Raw genomic sequence first — 20,022 nt, 5'->3', positions numbered from 1 at the left:
CTGCTCCTTTATCAACGAGTCTATTCCTCCTTTCGCTTGCGACACAATTCTATCACTTTGGTCTATTTGGCATTCCTTTTTCAATACTATCTCATCCACCTTGTTCTTGATCCTGTTCACCATCATTTTCATTTCTTCAAGCATCATGTCGTATATACATTGTTGCGACTCTTTCATAGTTTTCAGAAGCTCGTCCATATCTGGATCCACCTCAAATGTTTCCGCATCCTCCCCTTCATCAGCCAGAGCCTGTCAAAGACGTTCTCTAAGATTCTTTTCAAAGCGTTTCAGACGCCACCATTTGAGCTCTTCTTTCAGTTCTTTCAATTGCATCTCGTATAGCCGTTTCATAGATGTCCTTTTAAATAAGATCCTACCTAAGGCCTTCGTTGAGTCGCCCAATCCCACTTCATACACCATGTAATAACTTAAGGAACTTAACGAGCAACGATGTTCATTCACGGGACATCCCAAGTACATAAAACAAATGCTGCCTTTAGCACAGTCTCTTTATATCGGCTCTAGACTTGGGCGGAACTTGTTTTTTTTTTGTAATGTCAAAATCCTTCTCCATGTGGTTTCTGGTAGTTCGCACCTTCTGCACTATCTTGAATGGCGGTGTGAATGGCAGGGTTATAACAATATTTTAATTGATTCATGCTTTGTTAGGTCATAAAAATAATTATATAATGTTTCAATTTTATCCGAGAATGGATTTGGGAGAAATAACATGCTTAGTTAATCTTTTTTTTTTTAGAAATTTACTTAAACTTTACAAATAAAGATTCCATGATGACTTTTCATTTATCATCACATATTAGTATTTGAACTATCAGTTTTGGTATCTTAGCGTTTGTAATGAATTTTTAAACCTGAATTTTACACAGTTGACCGAGAAACTCCTAAGACAGATACGATTTGGTATCACTAGATTAGCCAAATTAATTAGTTACGTTCTGTGAACTTACACGCTTAGTTTTTTTCTTTGGTTTAAAAAGGTTTACATTGAGAATTTTCTTCAATTTCCATATAGATGACCAGTATTAATTTATCTTTCAAAAATACTAACGCTTATTCAAAAAGGAAGATGGTTACTTCCTAGTCAATGTGTTAATCTACTACGTGCATGTTTATAAAAAGACTTCATCTGCTTAGTCTTTTCCTGTCTGATTCAGGCAACCCGTTCCATTCTCTAATGGCACTAAACTAAAGAAAAAAAGAGCAATTGCAAACCTTTATAGATCTCTTCTCTGCAAAAAAAATTTAGTGTGCATTCATAGAATAGATTCTAAATAAGTTTTTTTTCTTGTGTCTTTCTCGGTATTTTATTAAGATTATTAAGATTCGTATATGCGAGTTACGGTTTATTGTCTTAAGTATTATATTGCTTCATGACTTTTTAGTCTCAAGTACTGAAGTGTCCTTACGTTTAACGATGTTTTAATAAAGACATTTTCTAGTTAAAGCGCCAATTACTAGACATCGCCTTTTTTGTGGTAATAATTACATTGAACTAGCTTGTAATTGAACAATGGAAGTACATTAAATCATGTAATTATGTAATTGGAAGAATTTTTATAGGTAAGAGGTAATTAAATGCGTTGCGCTACACATTTTTAGTCCTAAAAATAACCCCTCTGGGCAGAATAATATTAGATCAAATTATCTTTAATATTTAGTAGAATTCAAATAAATATTGATCTTTACAACCTCTGCTTTATAGACCGCATTATCTTAGAAGGGAAATTTAATTTTGTTTTCTATAGGTAGTGAACTATGTTCGGATAAGTATTTACAAATTTATTTCATTTTTTTTACATTATTGTTTGTTTTAGGGAATGATGAAAGCTTTCAAGCAATTTTTAATAAATATTGGACCCGATCATACTTGTATAGATGTTTAAAGTCTATCAAAAATGAACGCTGTTTTGAACTAGCTGTGTGGGTAATATCAGTCATAGTGACAGCTGGTTTCGCAGTGGCTTTTTCACATTCGTAAGTTATGTCATTTTTTAAATAATTTTTTTTTTTTGAAAAATATTTTTTGATTGTTTTTAAACTTACAAGTTAATACCCCTCATTATTACGCTTCCCCAAACTTTATTAACGATGCGAATATGAAAAGAAAAAGGAATGGTACAAAAATGGATTTAATCAAAGAGCGCTTTAGGTACAGTGTCCAGCTCAGTCTTAATGATTATTTTTTCTAAAAAAAAAAAAAAAAGGGGGGGGGGATGGGCGGCATTTTTAACTTCGCACGCAGGCGGCCACAACCCTCGCGGCGGCCCTGGCAGTATTCAAACAACATCAAATTTTATAAAATTTAAAATGCTTACAATGGCATGCGTCTCAAATAACCTTGGGCAAAAAGTCAGAATCTCCTTATCCATGTATTGCTTAGATATCGGGTGCTTTGGAACTGTTATCACTGACAGTAGGGGGAAAGCGAATAACTGATCCCTTAACCAGTAAATTCCGGACGGGAGGGGCTCGTTAGCCCTAGCTGGCTACCCACCTACGAGAAGAAAAAGACTCAAAATTCAAACCTGTGCTGCCTTGCAGTTATGCCCAAACATGAAAAACCGTTGTCGTATCCTCATTCTATCTAAGATGTTTTATTTTCAATTTTAGCTTTGCATTTTTTAAAGAATGTAATGAAAAAGAAAGGAAACTATGCTTTAATTATAACACACTTTTTAGGTTTTATTTTTCATTTATATTTTTAACACTATGTTTAGAATCCAAATTTAGGTAATGAAATTTCACTAAAATGAGTATATATAATATGTCTATGGTCTGTTTTTTTTTTCGAAATAGTGTTGCCTACATTAATTGTAAGCGTTGTAAAAGTTTCTTCATGGAGATAGAATGGAAGATGCGGCAGGTTTTCGCTTAAATCGGCAAGGGGTTAATTCTGGGCGGGACTCGACGCTAAGCGTCTTACGGCCTTTTTCTCTTAGTTATATTAATGTGTTTTCTTTCAGAACGCACTATTCATCCTAATAAAAAAAAGGTCGAGGGCCATATTGAATCTAATAATAAAGACGCAGCCCTGGCCAATAGTAAATTTAATTATTATGTGAGCTACATTCTAGGTAGGCCTACATATTGCGCACTTACATCTGTAATGAGCGTGATCTTTTAAAAATTTTCTTCGTGTAAAGTAAGACGTCTCTGTCGCGGAGGTTTTTTTGTCTCACAAAAGTTGTCACTATTATAAAGTGCGATAGGCTTAAGTAATTCGACTATTCTGACACCAAAAAAAAAAAAAAAAATCCAGAAGAATCGCACTAGCGGAGACATTTTAAAATGTTCTCTTGAAAACGTTTCGAACCGTATTGTTGCACAAGCGCCTCGCAAAAAGCGGTCTACATTTAAAACAATCTTATTAGAAGATAAAACGCCGTCTCCTTCTTAAGAGATTTTAATTTTTGAACATGAAATTTTACTAATATTCAAATAAATTACATTTTTTTTCGGCGCCCCCTCTCCTTGTTGTTAGATGGTCGTTGACTTGTCGCTACAAACAGCTAGTACAACTGAATCAATGAAAGCGTAATACATTTTTTTTTTACTAAATACGCTTTAAATAACTTGAACAAATTTCTTATGTGAACAAAAAAACAATATAATTGTTATTACAATTTTCACATATTTAATTTGAGATAGAGATCTAATATTAATAAGATTTACTGATATTTAAACGAAATCTAGCTCACATAACGGGTATGCTCTTTCATGTCTCAAGATTGACGTTTTACATTTGCATTATGCTAATTTCATCATCTTAAATGCATAACCACCAATCAATCGCTTAATCTCTTCTTAACGCCGCCTAGGAAACACACACACTCTACAACACCCCTTTTCGTCAGGAAGTTGCGCCCCCCCCCCCCAATTGAGATAATATGTAACAATGTTTTAAAACTAACATTCTAATGACTAGATCTACTTACAGGCCAGGCTATTGGACTCGAAAGAAATATTAGAAACAACCCGCGAAAATTCAAGGTTAGGAAAGAGTCGGAGCTTATGGAAAAACCCGTGGGAAACAGTCGCGTGCCGCTTTTTTTTTCTTCTTAAGTTTCCAAAATAATTTCTTACTGTAAAATTATCGTCTCCCCCCCCTCCCCAAGTTTTCAAAGGATATGGAATCAGTAGAATTTAAATAAAATATTTAATTTTTTTTTTTTACATTATTTAACCAAAAATTTAAAGAAAAATGATTCTTGGAAATGATTTGGCCCCCCCCCCCCATACATTCGGCCGCCTGCGTGCAATGCACACATTGCACAATAGGTAGCGGCGGCCCTGAATACTGCCATGCACGCCGCCATCCAGGTTAGAGCTGAAGTTGCGCATTGTTCTAGACTATACTAGACTAGATTGAGTAGGACATTAGAGAAACAACAGTTTCGCCCAATTCTAAAAGCTAGGAAGGATTAGTTCTATAGACATGTAGATACTAGGAAGAAGAACTGTTGCTGAAGTGATCTGCAAGTTATTAGAGTCTGAGCTGTCTTGAACTGTATTGAGGACCTCGGGCGGCACTGGGAAGTGTGTCGGTGGTCTGTTATAGTATTTAGATAGAAAAGGACAGGTGGAACTTAAGATAAGACACTCTGGGACTTGATAGCTAGAGCCCATGCCTGTTTGTTTGTACTAGCTGTAAATAAATACATCGTCTATTATTAACTCCTTTTGTTTAGTGCTCACCTTAGATTTACAACAATATATACACACACTACTATTTCAATGAAGATTTGTTTTATTATATTTTGACATTTGACAATTTACACGTTGCACAATATAAAAACGTATAACTTCTCATTTCAGAGCTCTCCTAGATTATAAGAAAGGCGAGATCCGGCAAGAAGTGTTAACCATGTCAGACTTTAAATTTGATTTACCGGAAATCACGATATGTCAATTAAAGTATTGGGAGCTTCAGAAGGTAAATTTACAAAAGCGATGTTCTTCATTTTCCTCTGATTAACTGCGGACTCTATTTAACGATTTTTAAAGCATTAACAACTTACACAACATACATATGTTTGGGCAAGAACACACGTATATATGCTTATATCAAACTTAGTGAATATTTCATACATCAAACATATTTGGAGGGGTTTTAAGTACTAATTCTTATCATATAGTGGACACAGCCATGCATTTTCACTTTATAAACTCGTGAACTTTTGTTGGAGCCTATAAAACACTTCAGTATAGAGCTCTAAAGCCAAGTATTAGACACAGAACTTTTTTGTAATGAGTGTATTAGTGGATACTATAATTTATGGGCGAAAAATATATTGTCTGTAGGAGAGCGTTATCATGATCATGCAGACCGTTTCATTTAAGGATAAATAGGTATGTTGTCCCAGATTAAAAAAAAAAAGTGTATATTTATCCTGCCAATCAACTAATCCAAAGTAGAGTACAAGTTTCATTTAAAGTATCTATCTATCTATCTATCTATCTATCTATCTATCTATCTATCTATCTATCTATCTATCTATCTATCTATCTATCTATCTATCTATCTATCTATCTATCTATCTATCTATCTATCTATCTATCTATCTATCTATCTTTTCATTTAAAGTATCTATCTATCTATCTATCTATCTATCTATCTATCTATCTATCTATCTATCTATCTATCTATCTATCTATCTATCTATCTATCTATCTATCTATCTATCTATCTATCTATCTGTCTGTCTGTCTGATTGTCTGTCTGTCTGATTGTCTGACTTTCTGACTATCTATCTATCTATCTATCTATCTATCTATCTATCTATCTATCTATCTATCTATCTATCTATCTATCTATCTATCTATCTATCTATCTATCTATCTATCTATCTATCTATCTATCTATCTATCTATCTATCTATCTCTATGACGTCTGTCTATCTATCTATATGTCTGCCTGTCTGAAATTTGTCTACAGTGAAATGCTAATTTAATGCTAATTTAATCTTAATACAGTTTCTAATTAAATGTATTAGCACACATCCTCATAGGCTTACAGTACTACTTTTAGGCTTCATCGTATTAGGGCTTACACACATAGCAATTACAAATCAGCATAAGGTCTATATTTCTTAAAAAGATATAGAGTCTACTGTAGGCCTGCGTACAGTTATCGATATATTATTAAACTTAACTTAATGAAAGTGAGGACAGGCTGGCCTAGAATTGGATGTCCATAATAGAATATACAATGTACGGGCCGGATTGTATAGAAATTCCCTAGCCAATTTTGACACTTAGTCCGCCCCCATGTCCTCAACTAAAAAACAAGGTTACAAAAGACAGTTTGTGTGGAAACACAAACTCAAAATCGGCCCCCGAAGAGGTCCACCCAGGCAGGCTTCAATATTTTCAGAAAGAACATCCAAAATGAAATTATATCAAAGACAAATGAGAGATAAGAATGGAGAAAGAAGGCTGACAGATCTTGTGTAGTGCCCCAACGGTCCCGCAGATCAAAGGATAGGTGAAAATGAATGTAAAGTTAGATGTGAACCTGGCCTAACTAGTTCCCCTCTTAGACCTTGTGGTCTATAGGGCAGATGATGTAAAGTTCATCTGTTTTTGTGGCCTACGGTTAGCGAGGGTATCATGTAGCCAGCACAACGACCAACCGCCTATACTTTTCCCAACTAATGTCAGGTACCCATTAGAGCTGAGTGGACTCCCAGAGGCGCCCAAAGATTCCAAAGTTGAAAATCCCAGTCTACACCAGGATTCGAACCCGGTTCGGAAGCCAAGCGCTTTACCGCTCAGCCACCGCGCCTCCCCTGGCCTAACTGATGTCTTATAATTGATCTAATTGTTTTGAAAAGGCTCAATCTCTTATTCGAATCCTAAAAAAAACATACAAAAAACAAAAAAAAAAATAAAAATTTCCGCAATAAAATTATTTCAGAAAAATGAAGTTTATAAGATTACTATTCATTTTAAATTAGGTCTAACTTATAATGCATACTAATTAGCTTTTTCTCTTTAAAAAACTGCTTGCATAACTGATTTTAAAAATTAGATTTTTCGCTTTCAGAAAAAAAAAGTAGCCGTTGCATCAGAACTTTGAATGGTCTAAAATATTGTGATGTCGGATTTTCAATATCTTTTCTAGTTTACGAGATCTAAACGGGACGGACGGACAGACGGACAGACATTTCGCACAAAAGTAATAGCGTCTTTTCCCCTTTCGGGGGCCGCTAAAAACATAAAGAAACTAGTACAAATACAAAATGGAACAGTGAGATTTATAAAGGACTAATATTCAAATTTGATTAGAGTAACACCATTAGTAAAATCAATAAACTTATAACCACTTCAGGACAGAAAAATACAATTAAAATAACGATAATACATAAAAACACTGAACCATTATTTACAAATAAATTAAAAAAAAAAACTAATGAAATAATCAGAAAGACACAAAGAGGCACATTTCTTATTCCATACGCTAGAACAAATTCGTATAAGTGCTACTTCCCTAACGCCATTAGAGAATGGAATGGGTTGCCCTAAGAAACGTCTGTAATCTATAAGGTAAGATAAGAATGGTAGCATTCGCAAATAACTTTTTTGTTTGCTATAGAACAAGGGAAAGAAATTGTGAAAGACGGATGTGGTGGAATAAGTTGATTAATTCCTCTTTATTCTTTGTGTAGACAATTAGGATTGAAACTAACAACAGAGAACCATAAAACCTTATATTGTCATAAGCACTTCGTTAGCACATTGGTTAGTGTTTTGGCCTAAAGAGGCTTGAGCACTCGAGTTCGAATTCAATTTAACTTTTTTTGTTACTAACTGCATTCAAAAAGAAATGACGGTACTATTCACAGTGATACCAATTCTTTCTCCTCCTCTTCCCATACCCAAATGACCAGATAAGGGCTAGGAACAGGATCATAGTGCATCCAGAAAGCTAAAAACATGCATTTGCAAACAATTTGTAAAAATTATAGATAATCGCAGATTTATTATTGTCAGTAAAATTGTGATTTGTGAAAGATTTCGTAGCAGGAAAATCCGTGGATCTTCTTACAAACCAATCCAATAATATAATACAAACTTGACAATTTTGGTAACAGTGGATTACTGTATACAATAATACTCCCATTAAAGCGGAAACATCGTTGCTAACTTACAAGCCTAGCGTGGCGTTATAGATTCATCTGAGTATGTTGAGACTACTGCAGCTCTCTACACGACTGTTCAAAATATAAATGTGGTTTTCTAGATTAATTATTGTATATCTTGGGCGTAGCCAGGATTTTTTTCGGGGGGGGGGGTTGGGGAGAATTTTTTCTCTCCCCGCCATGTGTATATATGTATGTATACATATATGTGTGTATAAAGAATATATGTGTGTGTGTGTACGTAAATAATCTTTATTATATTCTGACCCTTCATTCTTTCAGAAGACGTTTAATGTACAATAGAATAGGTCCCTCCTGAAGTTAATTAAAAGACTATAGACACCCCGCCCCTTGCCAGCAAGGTGACTGGGGGAGCGTTGAGAGCTTCCCAGCGGAGCTCGGGACGAGCCCCGCCGCCATTCACTATTTTGGGTATTAAAAAAAAAACAACAATATTCTGAGGTATCTACAGTGCATTATCCTGCTATTAAAAATGTTTAGTTAGTTTTTTAGTTCATAAACCAAATATGCTATTTACTGCATTTTATCAATGGAGTCCAGCGACTGGTAGAAATTTGTAATCTCTCTTGGTTACGTTCATGGCTGTAGTTTGCTTTAAATTTTATATCGAAATAGGAAGTTTTATCGTCAAAACCATCTGGGGGGGGGGGGGTTAAAGTAAAAAAAATCTCTTGGGTTTTTTTCTTTTAACAAACTCAAAACCCCTTTAGATACGTTCATAGAATTAGGTGAAAGTAGTTTGCTTTAGAATATTATTGAAAAGTTTTTTTTTAACCTCAATGTTATTTTTAGGGTGTTTTAAACTCAAAACCATATGGAGGGGGTTTAAACTCAAAATCATCTGGAGGGGGTTTTAACTTTAAGCTCTGTGGAGTGCTTTTTTAAACATAAATCCCCTCTTGGCTTCGCTCATAGTATCTGGTGACTGTTATATGCTTTAGTCTTCTGTTAAAGAGGGGGTTTTATCATTAAAAAATCCGGAGGGGGGTAAACTCAAAATCTTCCTTGGCTACACTCATGGTATTTGGTGACTGTCCTTTGTATTATTTTTTGCTTTATAGAAGAGGAGAGTTTTAACCTCAAAACCAACTGGAGGGGAAGTTTCAACCTTAATCCCTCTTGTCTTTGTCACCTGGGGCTGAGAATGTTGATGCAAAGTATATATTTTCGAATGTTAGCTATAGTTTCGTTTTTTTAAGTGTTATTGCCACTATAAATGAAGCTACTCCTGTTGTTTTCAATTTTCATAGATTTAATGTAAGACTATTGATTTGTACTGTTATCTATAGATATTGCTTTGCTTATGTATCCACTCTACAGCCTTCGGCGAACTTTTTCGGTTAGGTGTTTAATTTTAAATAACCTCTTCTACTATCAACTATAACAGATTATAAGGCTAATAGAGTTTATGACATTATTTTCTAGTTTGAATTTTTTTTGTCAACAGAACTCAGAAAAATTAACCGAATTGCTCTTAAGGAGATATAAGTAAGCCAACATTTCTATATATTTAATGTAGTCTACTATTTATATTAAACTTTTTATTTTTCTTATAAATCTGGACCAGTGGTACTAAAGTGGACCACCAGGGGTCCGCGGTATCCTTCAGGGGGTCCGTGGAAAATAAAATTGTTTTTTTTTTTGACGAAATTGTTCCATAAACAAAGTCAGGGGTTCCTGCATTAAGCTTAAAAATCAAATAATGAAATTGTGATCTGTGACGATGGTTTTTGATGGTTAATGCAATTATGTATTTTCAAATACTATGATATGATATTTCCTTATTGACTGCAAATTCAATTAAGCAGTAAACTCGTAATTCATTGGTAAATAGCTTAAGTTAACTGCTGCTCTTGTGGTAAAAAATACACAAATCATCTTTGGTAAAAGAACAAAACAACTGAGCAATAATACAGTACAAGAAAGATTGGACAATCGCCCATTGCGTAAAAAATTAAATTCCTTGAGTGATATGTAATTACCTAAAATCATCTGAATTTCCTATATATTCTTTATATAGCTTACCGAGTTCACTTTACTAAAAGGTGAGACCATACTTTTAGCTTTGTAAGATTTGTAAAAGAAGCATAATTTTGCGTTATTATTTGTTAAATGTTTAGAAACCATTACGAAAGGTGCAATTAAAAAGATGTTTTGATGTAGAAGATATACATGTTTACTTGACAAATATTTTCTGTTGCCACGATGGTTCTTCGGCAATGTTAAGAAGATACCAAGGATTTCTCACATACTTAAAAAAGTTTACAGAATGTATATTAAGTACAATCATTCTTTCATAGACATAATTTAGTCACAAAAAAAAATTAGTGAACGTTTGCATGGATCACAAAGTCCTTCCTTTGGGGAACAGTAACAGGAAAAAGAAGAGGCAGGCAGGAAAAGCGATGGAAGACAACATATAAAAAATGGACAGGTATTCAAGGCCTAGGATAGAGATTAATGTAGAAAGACGGTAAAGACTAAGGGATAGGTTAAGGTGAAGGCTACATCGATAACTAGACTGTGTCATTTATCAAAATTTATTAGGAATGCCATCATTAAGAGATGATCTAAAAGTGCATTAAAATTAATTTATGCCCTCTTGATAAAGCTTTGTACAATGCAAAAAGACACAGATTTGCAACACAATTTAATTATATAAAAATAACATAGCTTTTATGACTGGTTTATTTGCCATAATGCAGCTAGACAACGCAGCCAGAACTCTCTATAAAGCTTTTTGTCTAACTCTGCACACAAAGGTCTGGAAACTTAAAAAAAAAGAAATGGTTGCTTAAACTGTCTATAAAATTCAAATGGTATGTATCAGAGGAATTGCTAGCAAATATTCCTTAGTCATTTGAGGAAGTTGAAATAGCATTTCAAAAAACACAAAGCACCTAGCTCTGATGGCCTTCGACTGAAAAATCTAAAATTGGAGGTGTTGCCCTGAGAAACTAACAGACTGGTTCGCTATATGCTGGAAAAAGTGCGTTGTTCCACAGTAAATTCGAGATGCCGTTACCACATACAAAAAGGGTAACAAGTCTAACTGCTTCAACTATCGAGGCATTACACTTCTGTTAGAAGCAGGAACGATCGTGGCACGATTCTTGCTCGACCGACTAACTCACTCTTTAGTGGACGAGGTGCTATCTGAAATCCAATGTGGCTTTAGAGCAGGTAGAGCGACATCTGCTATGATAATTGTTTTGCCACAATTGCAATAAAAATGCAAAGAGCAGAACATAAACATTTACACTGCCTTTGAGGACCTCACCAAGACTTTTGACACGGTCATTCACGACGGCCTATGGATGACTTTTGACCTGGCTCGGATGCCCATCTACCTTCCTATCCATTCCTAAGCAGCTTTATTTTAGACAAAGAGGCCAGATTAGACACAATGGTGTGGTGACCTCTCTGATCACTTCCAAATAGAAAATGGCGCGAAGCAGGGCTGTGTACTTGCTCCTACTCTATTCGCTATCTTCTTTGGCGTAATGCTTGGTCTACTGAGGCAGCTATTGCACGAAGGCATCTACATCAAGTTTCGTTCTGACGACAATGTATTCAATCTGATATGGTCCTAACAGAGTTTCTCTATGCCGAAGTGTGTACCCTATTAGCTTACAATGAACATAATAATGACAATAACCTCATTACCAAACACAAGAGGTCGGTCTACTCCCTGACTCGCACCCCACACAATTGAGAGGTGCTGTTGGTGGTAGAACAAGATGAGCCAAAAGGATCAAATGGACGAGAGAAATGAATATAGACATTATCAAATCGTTCTTCCGTGTAAACAATTGTGATGATAAACCTCTCCCAGGTTATAGGCAAAAACTCTCCCAGGAATTCAACAAACTATACCCTAATCTAAACCTTACAGAGCAGAATGTTGTGGAAATGCAAGTTTTAAAAATACGATCAAAACTGCTCGCCTCCAGCAATCAATTAGTTTCCTTTCTACGCAAATATGACTCCGAAGCAACTCCTCTGAACCTACACAATGTTGATGTCAATGTCGGCTTGGACGACGTAGGGCATGAGATTCGCCAATGGGAAGAAAAAAACACTCCACGAAAATTTTCGGCTTTATTACATGGGGACAACATCGACAAGGCTGCTTCCTTAGCATGGCTCAAAGCAGATCATCTCTACCCCGAAACTGAAGGCTTTGTTAGATGGGGACAACATCGACAAGGCTGCTTCCTTAGCATGGCTCAAAGCAGATCATCTCTACCCTGAAACTGAAGGCTTTGTTAGATGGGGACAACATCGACAAGGCTGCTTCCTTAGCATGGCTCAAAGCAGATCATCTCTACCCTGAAACTGAAGGCTTTGTAAGATGGGGACAACATCGACAAGGCTGCTTCCTTAGCATGGCTCAAAGCAGATCATCTCTACCCTGAAACTGAAGGCTTTGTAAGATGGGGACAACATCGACAAGGCTGCTTCCTTAGCATGGCTCAAAGCAGATCATCTCTACCCTGAAACTGAAGGCTTTATTAGATGGGGACAACATCGACAAGGCTGCTTCCTTAGCATGGCTCAAAGCAAATCATCTCTACCCTGAAACTGAAGGCTTTATTAGATGGGGACAACATCGACAAGGCTGCTTCCTTAGCATGGCTCAAAGCAGATCATCTCTACCCTGAAACTGAAGGCTTTATTAGATGGGGACAACATCGACAAGGCTGCTTCCTTAGCATGGCTCAAAGCAGGTCATCTCTACCCTGAAACTGAAGGCTTTATTAGATGGGGACAACATCGACAAGGCTGCTTCCTTAACATGGCTCAAAGCAGATCATCTCTACCCTGAAACTGAAGGCTTTATTAGATGGGGACAACATCGACAAGGCTGCTTCCTTAACATGGCTCAAAGCAGGTCATCTCTACCCTGAAACTGAAGGCTTTATTAGATGGGGACAACATCGACAAGGCTGCTTCCTTAACATGGCTCAAAGCAGGTCATCTCTACCCTGAAACTGAAGGCTTTATTAGATGGGGACAACATCGACAAGGCTGCTTCCTTAACATGGCTCAAAGCAGGTCATCTCTACCCTGAAACAGAAGGCTTTGTTACAGCAATAGAGGCCAGAGTAATCAGGACAAAAAATTACGAGAAGCATATCCTGAAACTCAATGTTGTCGACAAATGCCGAAAATGTGGAAATGTGGGCGAGTCGATTGAATACATTATGGCAGGATGTCCAGCCCTATCAGAATCAGCCAACCTAGGTCGCCATAACCAAGTTGCAAAGTTAATACACCAACACTTGGCTTTTACACACAATTTGATCGGTAAGGACACTCCTCCTTATTATAAATACTCGCCACAAGAGGTTCTCGAGTCTACTGAACATCTGCTATACTGGGATATACCTATTCTGACCAACAAAACGGTAGATTTCAATCACCCGGATTTTATATTCGTTGATAAAAAAGAAAACACCGCTATCATTATCGATATCACCGTACCACTGTCTCATAACTAAAGAAAAACTGAGATAGAAAAACAAAGACTATACGGGAAGCTGGGCTTGGAGATTAAGCGTCTATGGAAATTATCAAAAATAACAATATACCCCATTGTTATATCAACCGAGAGGATAATAACAACTGACCTCATAGATACCTTTAATGCCCTTAACATTCCTAGAAACATCCTCGTTGCCTGTCAGAGGGCGGTTCTGCTGCAGACTTGCCACATCACCAGAAAATTCCTCAGTGGAAACTGTTAACGGGACTACGATAAATTTTGTTTCTCTTTAACGAAACTCGACCCTGGCAGCGCCAGAGAATGACTACTCGTTCGTTTCTGACATAATAATAATAATAATAATAATAATAATAATAATAATAGTAATAATAATAATAATAAATCATCTTTATTGTCCATAAGGAAATAATTATAAAACGACTTTAACGCTGAGTAAAGAAAATTGAACATTTTGAAACATGCCAAAAATACGGCCCAAGGGCCAGATCCGGCCCGCGACAAGGTTCTGTCCTGCCCGCCGAAAAGTCTCCGCAAAGTGTAGAAAATCTTATCCACGTTAGGGTCCTCACTTTTTCTCTGATGGATTAGTGACATTTAACATTGGTACGTTTATGAAATCGAAGAAGGGAGGAAAATACAAGTGGACTCTGAATGTAAAAACATCCAGGAAAAGTTCAACGGATCTTTACTTTTGTGGGACATGATAATAAGTCAAGCTTAGACAACATACTTAATTTGTAAAAAAAATGTGCCTATTTTAAAAACATTAATATATAAACGGTAATTGAGCTGCGAATAAAAGAAAATGTTAAATGCCTAAAATTTGACGATCAATGGAAATATTTACCAAAAAAGAGACAAGAAAATTAGTCTTTGGCTAGTTAGCTATAATGTCACTTACATTATAAGTTATGAATCCGTTTTCTGATTCTTAAAAAAAGATAAATTTCAGATATCCCATTAATTAATGTAAGTGCTTGATCCACATATTTCTAATAATATTGTTTCAGGTCAATTTCATTTTGTTTTTTTTTGTTTTTTTTACTTTTCGGTCATATGGCCCGAGACACCAGTGTTGAAAATTAAAACGTCTAGTAGGTCAAATTAGATTGGTCATAACTGTTTTGAAACATTTAAATTTAAAAAGAAAGATATTTTTTACAATGAAGTAATTATATTTTTCTTAGTACGATAAAATTATATATTTTTTTTATTTTTCAGTCCAAACTCTAAGGAATATAAGGTAATATTCATTATTTTCATTTATTAAACTTTGTTAAAAATCGTTTCACATACATTCTTGAAACTACATCTATATTTTAATTATATTATACAAGCATAATCAACAACGGGGTGAATGTTTGCAGAGTTTACGAATCGTGTACATCCTGGTGTAAGATAACATTTTTTTATATACTAAAAAATTAGCCTGATGTGCGCTGTGTCAGTTGATTGCCTAGAAGCAACACAAAAACCTCACAAACATGTTTACCAAACAAATACTGCATTTCTATATAAGATAATCATTACAGGAGTTGCTACAGGGGAAAGAAGGTGGTGGGCCTCACCAGTTAATACTAATTAGTAACTGAATTTAGCTGGGCATATTTACATTGTTCTTCTGGAATCAAGCAATCGGATTCAGCGTAGACCTAGGACCAAGGCCGGTTTCAATCTAGAATTACGTCAGTCTTATAAAGACCAGCTAGTAATGCTGTAAATGTCCCCAAACAAATCCGTGAATGAACTTCGTTTAAACAGATATAGCATGATCTCATGGCTTGAATGGTCTATGACAGAGGATCGTATAGTACATGTAATATTAAGAATGAGAGTAAATGAGAGTACATAAACTGGTTTGACAGTACGTAGGGGAAAGTAATCGTACCAAGTGTAAGGTAAAACATAATAAAAACGAGTGGCCATTAATTGTTTGGAAAGACGTGAATGTGAAAAGTCATATAGTTAATGCCGTCCAGAGTGAGAAATTCGCCGCTGACTATAAATCATAGAAACTTAAAAAATCAATGCAGATCTTTTATGTACAAAGTTAAAAAAACAAGCAAAATAAAAACAAGGTTACAAAGACAGTTTGTGTGGAAAGACTCAAAATCGGCCCCCGAACTGGTCCACCCAGGAAGATAAAAATGCAGGTTTCAATATTTTCAGAAAGAATATCCGAATGAAATTCTATCAAAAGCAAATGACAGAGAAGAATGAAGAAAGAAGGTTGACAGATCTTGTGTGGTGCCCCAATGGTCCAGCAGACCATGGAATAGATGAAAGTGAATGTGAAGTTAAATGCGAACCTTGCCTAGCCTTGTGTATTATAATGAATATCTAATTGATCTAATTGTTTTGTAAAGGGTCAATCTCTTATTCAAAGCCTCAAGAAAAAAAAATCATCTAGTTAAGTGTTCCATAGCTATATTGTTACTCTGCAGTTCCCCGATGATATAAAAAAGTAGCCGTTGCATCAGAACTTTGAATGGTCTAAAATATTATGATATCGGATTTTCACTATCTTTTCTACTTTACGAGATCTAAACGGGGGACGCTAAAAATACTTTAATAAAAAAAACTTAATGTTAGGTGTAGTCGTAGCTAAAAATGCATTTTCTATATAAAACAAAGCAAATTACACAATCAAAATGCTATGAGCGTAGCCAAAGTGGTTTTTAAGTTTAAACCTCCCTTCAGGGGGTTTTTGAAGCTAAAAAATACCTCTTCAATATAAAAAAGTAAAGTACACACTAAAATAATTTGAGCGTAGCCAAGCCAAGGGGGGTTTTAAGTTTACCCCTCCCCTCCTCCAGATGGGTTGTTTTTAAAGTTTAAAACCCCTCCTGATGGGTTTGTGTTTAAAATACCCCTACAGACTTTTGAGGTTGAAAATCACCTCTTCAAAATTATTCTAAAGCAAACTACTCTCACCAAATTTCTATGAGCGAAGCTAAATAGGGTTTTTGAATTTGTTTAAAAAAAATTCAGAGATTTTTTAGTTAGAAAACCTCAACAGATAATTTTGACGATAAAACTTCCCTTTTTGATGTAATATCTAAAACAAACTACTGGTCTGTTCTTACTGTTAGTTGCGTGCGACTGTTAAATATCTGGGATAATAAAATGTATTACTCCTAGACCTTAGCCAACGAGCCAAAAATAACTATTTAAACATCTCGTCACACGCGGGTATTTTGGTATGGGGGTAGGAATAAAAACTTTAAATCTTAGTAGTTTATAATGTTGCTACATTTTATGTGTTATAGAATTTGTCATACAGTGATACAGGTTTTTACTTTCTTAGATCAGATTTATCTCCTATTTCAAATAGAGGAATGATATTAACTTTTTTTCCCTGGTACTCTTGATTAAGGGAAGATTTTAAAGCAATTAGATCACTGATAGTAGCTCGTTCGTTGGTTAGTTCTTTGAGTTATCTAGCTGAAATCCCATCAGGTCAGAATGCTTTATTTGGTTTCATTTTAGCTTTTAGTTGATTCCTTTTCTTGTATAGGCACTATCTATATCTCCTATTTCTTCAAACTTGGTTTTAAATAAAGCAGTATATCTTTTCTCATGAGACAATTAATTAATTTCGAATGCTAGGTTTAGTTCCATTATTATTTCTTAACCCTTGATTTGGGCAACTCCCGTGTTCTTACATCTTTAGATGTAATGTATGACCATAGATTGCATACTTATCGTTATAATTATCATCATTATTGTTTGTCTGTAGCTGTCTATAAATTTGTTATTAAACTATTTTTTTTTTAAATTTTGTTTAATGAATATTTAGTTGAAATAAATATGTTTTAAAACTAAGGGCATTAAATGCAATTTCAGAGGTCATCAACTGGTTGGTTGATGCCTTTTTTTTCTGATAGAAATGATTTTTAGAAGCTTAAGGCTTTTTGTAATTGAGACAGGTTACAGTCGCTCATTAATAAACTTATATATTGTTTTGTTTGTAAAATGTTTTACATGTTTCGGATGTTCCTTCAGAGTAGACTATTTCAACATCATCTTGAACAGATAGTCCAGGGATAATTTTAAAATGTAATACTAGTCCAAATTTAAGATGTTTAGTTTAATATTATTATTATTAATTAGTTTAATTATTTTTAAATTGTTTTCTCTAAACTTTAGCTGTTTTAATAAAGTTTATTTATATCCTTAAAATCTATAGTTTTAGGAATTTCTAATTCATATCTACGAGATCAACTTTGCTTTTATAGAATTGAATTGAAAAAACAAAAAAAAAAAAATTCTTATACTATATGTGTGTTGTTGTTTGTTAGTTTTTTAAGAAAAGAAATTCACTATTAGTATCTGTCCTATCTTTCCTAAAAAAATCATAATCACTATTTAAACTTTCTGTCTGCTGAAAGTAGCTATGTTTCTTGTTTCTTTTGTTATATCTAGCTTTTCCATACTTGTAATCCTGCTGATTTGTTTTTTTAATATTATGGCAGTTTATTACCTGAGTTCTCGGGTGCTTAGGTATTTCTGCTTAAACCTTTTTTTTTTTTGACAGTCGTTTTAAGTTTAGCATATTTAACAGGAATAGCTAGTGGTTAGTTAACTTGATCTGAGAGTTTAAGATGTTGTAGGGATTAGAAGTGTCTACATCAAAAGAATCGAACAATCGTGATGTAAACTGAGGTAGCATACATGGTACACAGTACCATGATGAATCATTGTTGTTTAATGCGTACTATTTTAGAGTTTTGTGTGGTCTGTCCGTTCGACCCCGTTTAGATCTCGCAAATTAAAAAAAGATAATGAAAATCCGACATCAAGATATTTTAGACCATTCAAAATTCTGATGCAAATGCTACTTTTTTTCTTTTTTTAAAGCGAAAAATTTATTTTTTAGAATTAACACTGCAAGCAGTTTTTCATAACTATTCACTTGTAATAGTAACAAACACGGGAGACTATTTAAAAAGGGAGATGACCATTTACCATAACACATTTATGCAAACATGCATGCAAGTGGAATTGAATTTAAAACAACAATAAAAAGCAATGTTTCTTATTATATATGTGAACTACAGCATACCAAGAGGCATCTAGGATACTTAACTAAAGGGAAAAGGTTTAGTTGCAGACACATTCCATTCAATGAATTATTGGTCTTTTACAAAACAATTAGATCAATTTGATAATCATTCAATTACGTCAGTTAGGCCAGGTACACGTTCAACTTCACCTTCACCTATCCCTTAGTCTCTTGGATCATTGGGGCACCACACAAGATCAGTCTACGGTCTTTCTTCATTCCTCTCAGTCCTTTGCCTTTGATAGAATTTCAGGCCTGTCCATTCTTTGATGTTGTCTTCTCATCGCTTTTTCTGTCTTCCTCTTGATCTTCATGCTCCTTAAATACCACCGTACCAAGCAGCTTCTACAGTAGCTAGCTAGAAATTGACCCTCATTTGGGGGCCCGGTGATTGACCAGGGGGCCCCTGCAATTTGGGTAATATTTAATATTTAATGTAAAAGAACACTCAATTTGGGTCCCTCAAGTAGGGGCCAAAAGGGGATTTTCAAATTCTCCCCTCCCTCTCCCCGCCCTAGCTACGCCTCTGAAATTCTAGAATCTTGTTCGTCCTATCCAATTCCCTATCTTGATCCTTTCTCTCATGTTTAGGCAAATAACTGGCTTTTAGGAAAGAGTCTAATGTCATTTTTCCCCCGCGCATTTGTGACCTGGCCTGCTATTACGGACAATGAAATTTCTAGTGATGTTCAGCTGACTTTGCGCCGTCAAGCGTTTCACTATACACATTTGTGAACAGACCGATATTTCTGATGAAATTAACAAACTGGCTGAGTGCATAGTGGTCTCATCATATTGTCGGCACTAAGAAACAAGTTAACCCTTAGTTCGAATTAATAAAATGGTGATCTGCATTGGGATTCAAGATTCAAGCATTTATGTATCATTATTACTAATTTTAAGACTATCAATAAGTTAAATGATTATTTATGATGTATTGTATGTTTATATTGGTTTGTTATGATTCTCTAACTCTCATCAATTTAAAAAAAATGATTTTATTTTTATTTTATTTTTCTCAACAGTCAATTGGAGACCTTAACAGAAGACAGCAAATTTATCTTTTAAATGAGTAATGTATATTTACTAATTTACATATTAAATGTAACCGATAATTTTGCCTGGTTTTAATATTCAGGTTTGTGGCAAATAAAAAAAAAAGAAAGAGAAATTCATATGACTGAGTGCTGAAAGTTCCCCAATAAGATCAAGGATAGAACCCGGCGTTAATCGTTCTTCTTGCTTTGACCCTGCTGCAGTTTTAA

The 20,022-nt window shown here is 35.0% G+C and overlaps 1 protein-coding gene across 1 annotated transcript in view; it reads left to right on the top strand.

The window, feature by feature from the left end:
- The window catches only part of LOC129925001 (uncharacterized), a 65,936-nt gene that overhangs the window by 27,834 nt on the left and 18,080 nt on the right, over positions 1-20,022 (top strand). Inside the window, exons 3-7 of the mRNA XM_056022801.1 lie at positions 1,836-1,995; positions 4,837-4,954; positions 9,631-9,671; positions 14,914-14,935; positions 19,783-19,829. Coding sequence (XP_055878776.1) covers positions 1,836-1,995; positions 4,837-4,954; positions 9,631-9,671; positions 14,914-14,935; positions 19,783-19,829 — 388 coding nt within the window. The remainder of the gene's footprint in view (positions 1-1,835; positions 1,996-4,836; positions 4,955-9,630; positions 9,672-14,913; positions 14,936-19,782; positions 19,830-20,022) is intronic.

Source organism: Biomphalaria glabrata, chromosome 3, assembly GCF_947242115.1.
Source record: "Biomphalaria glabrata chromosome 3, xgBioGlab47.1, whole genome shotgun sequence".
Lineage (NCBI taxonomy): Eukaryota > Metazoa > Mollusca > Gastropoda > Planorbidae > Biomphalaria > Biomphalaria glabrata.
This window is presented reverse-complemented; position numbering and strand designations above follow the sequence as displayed.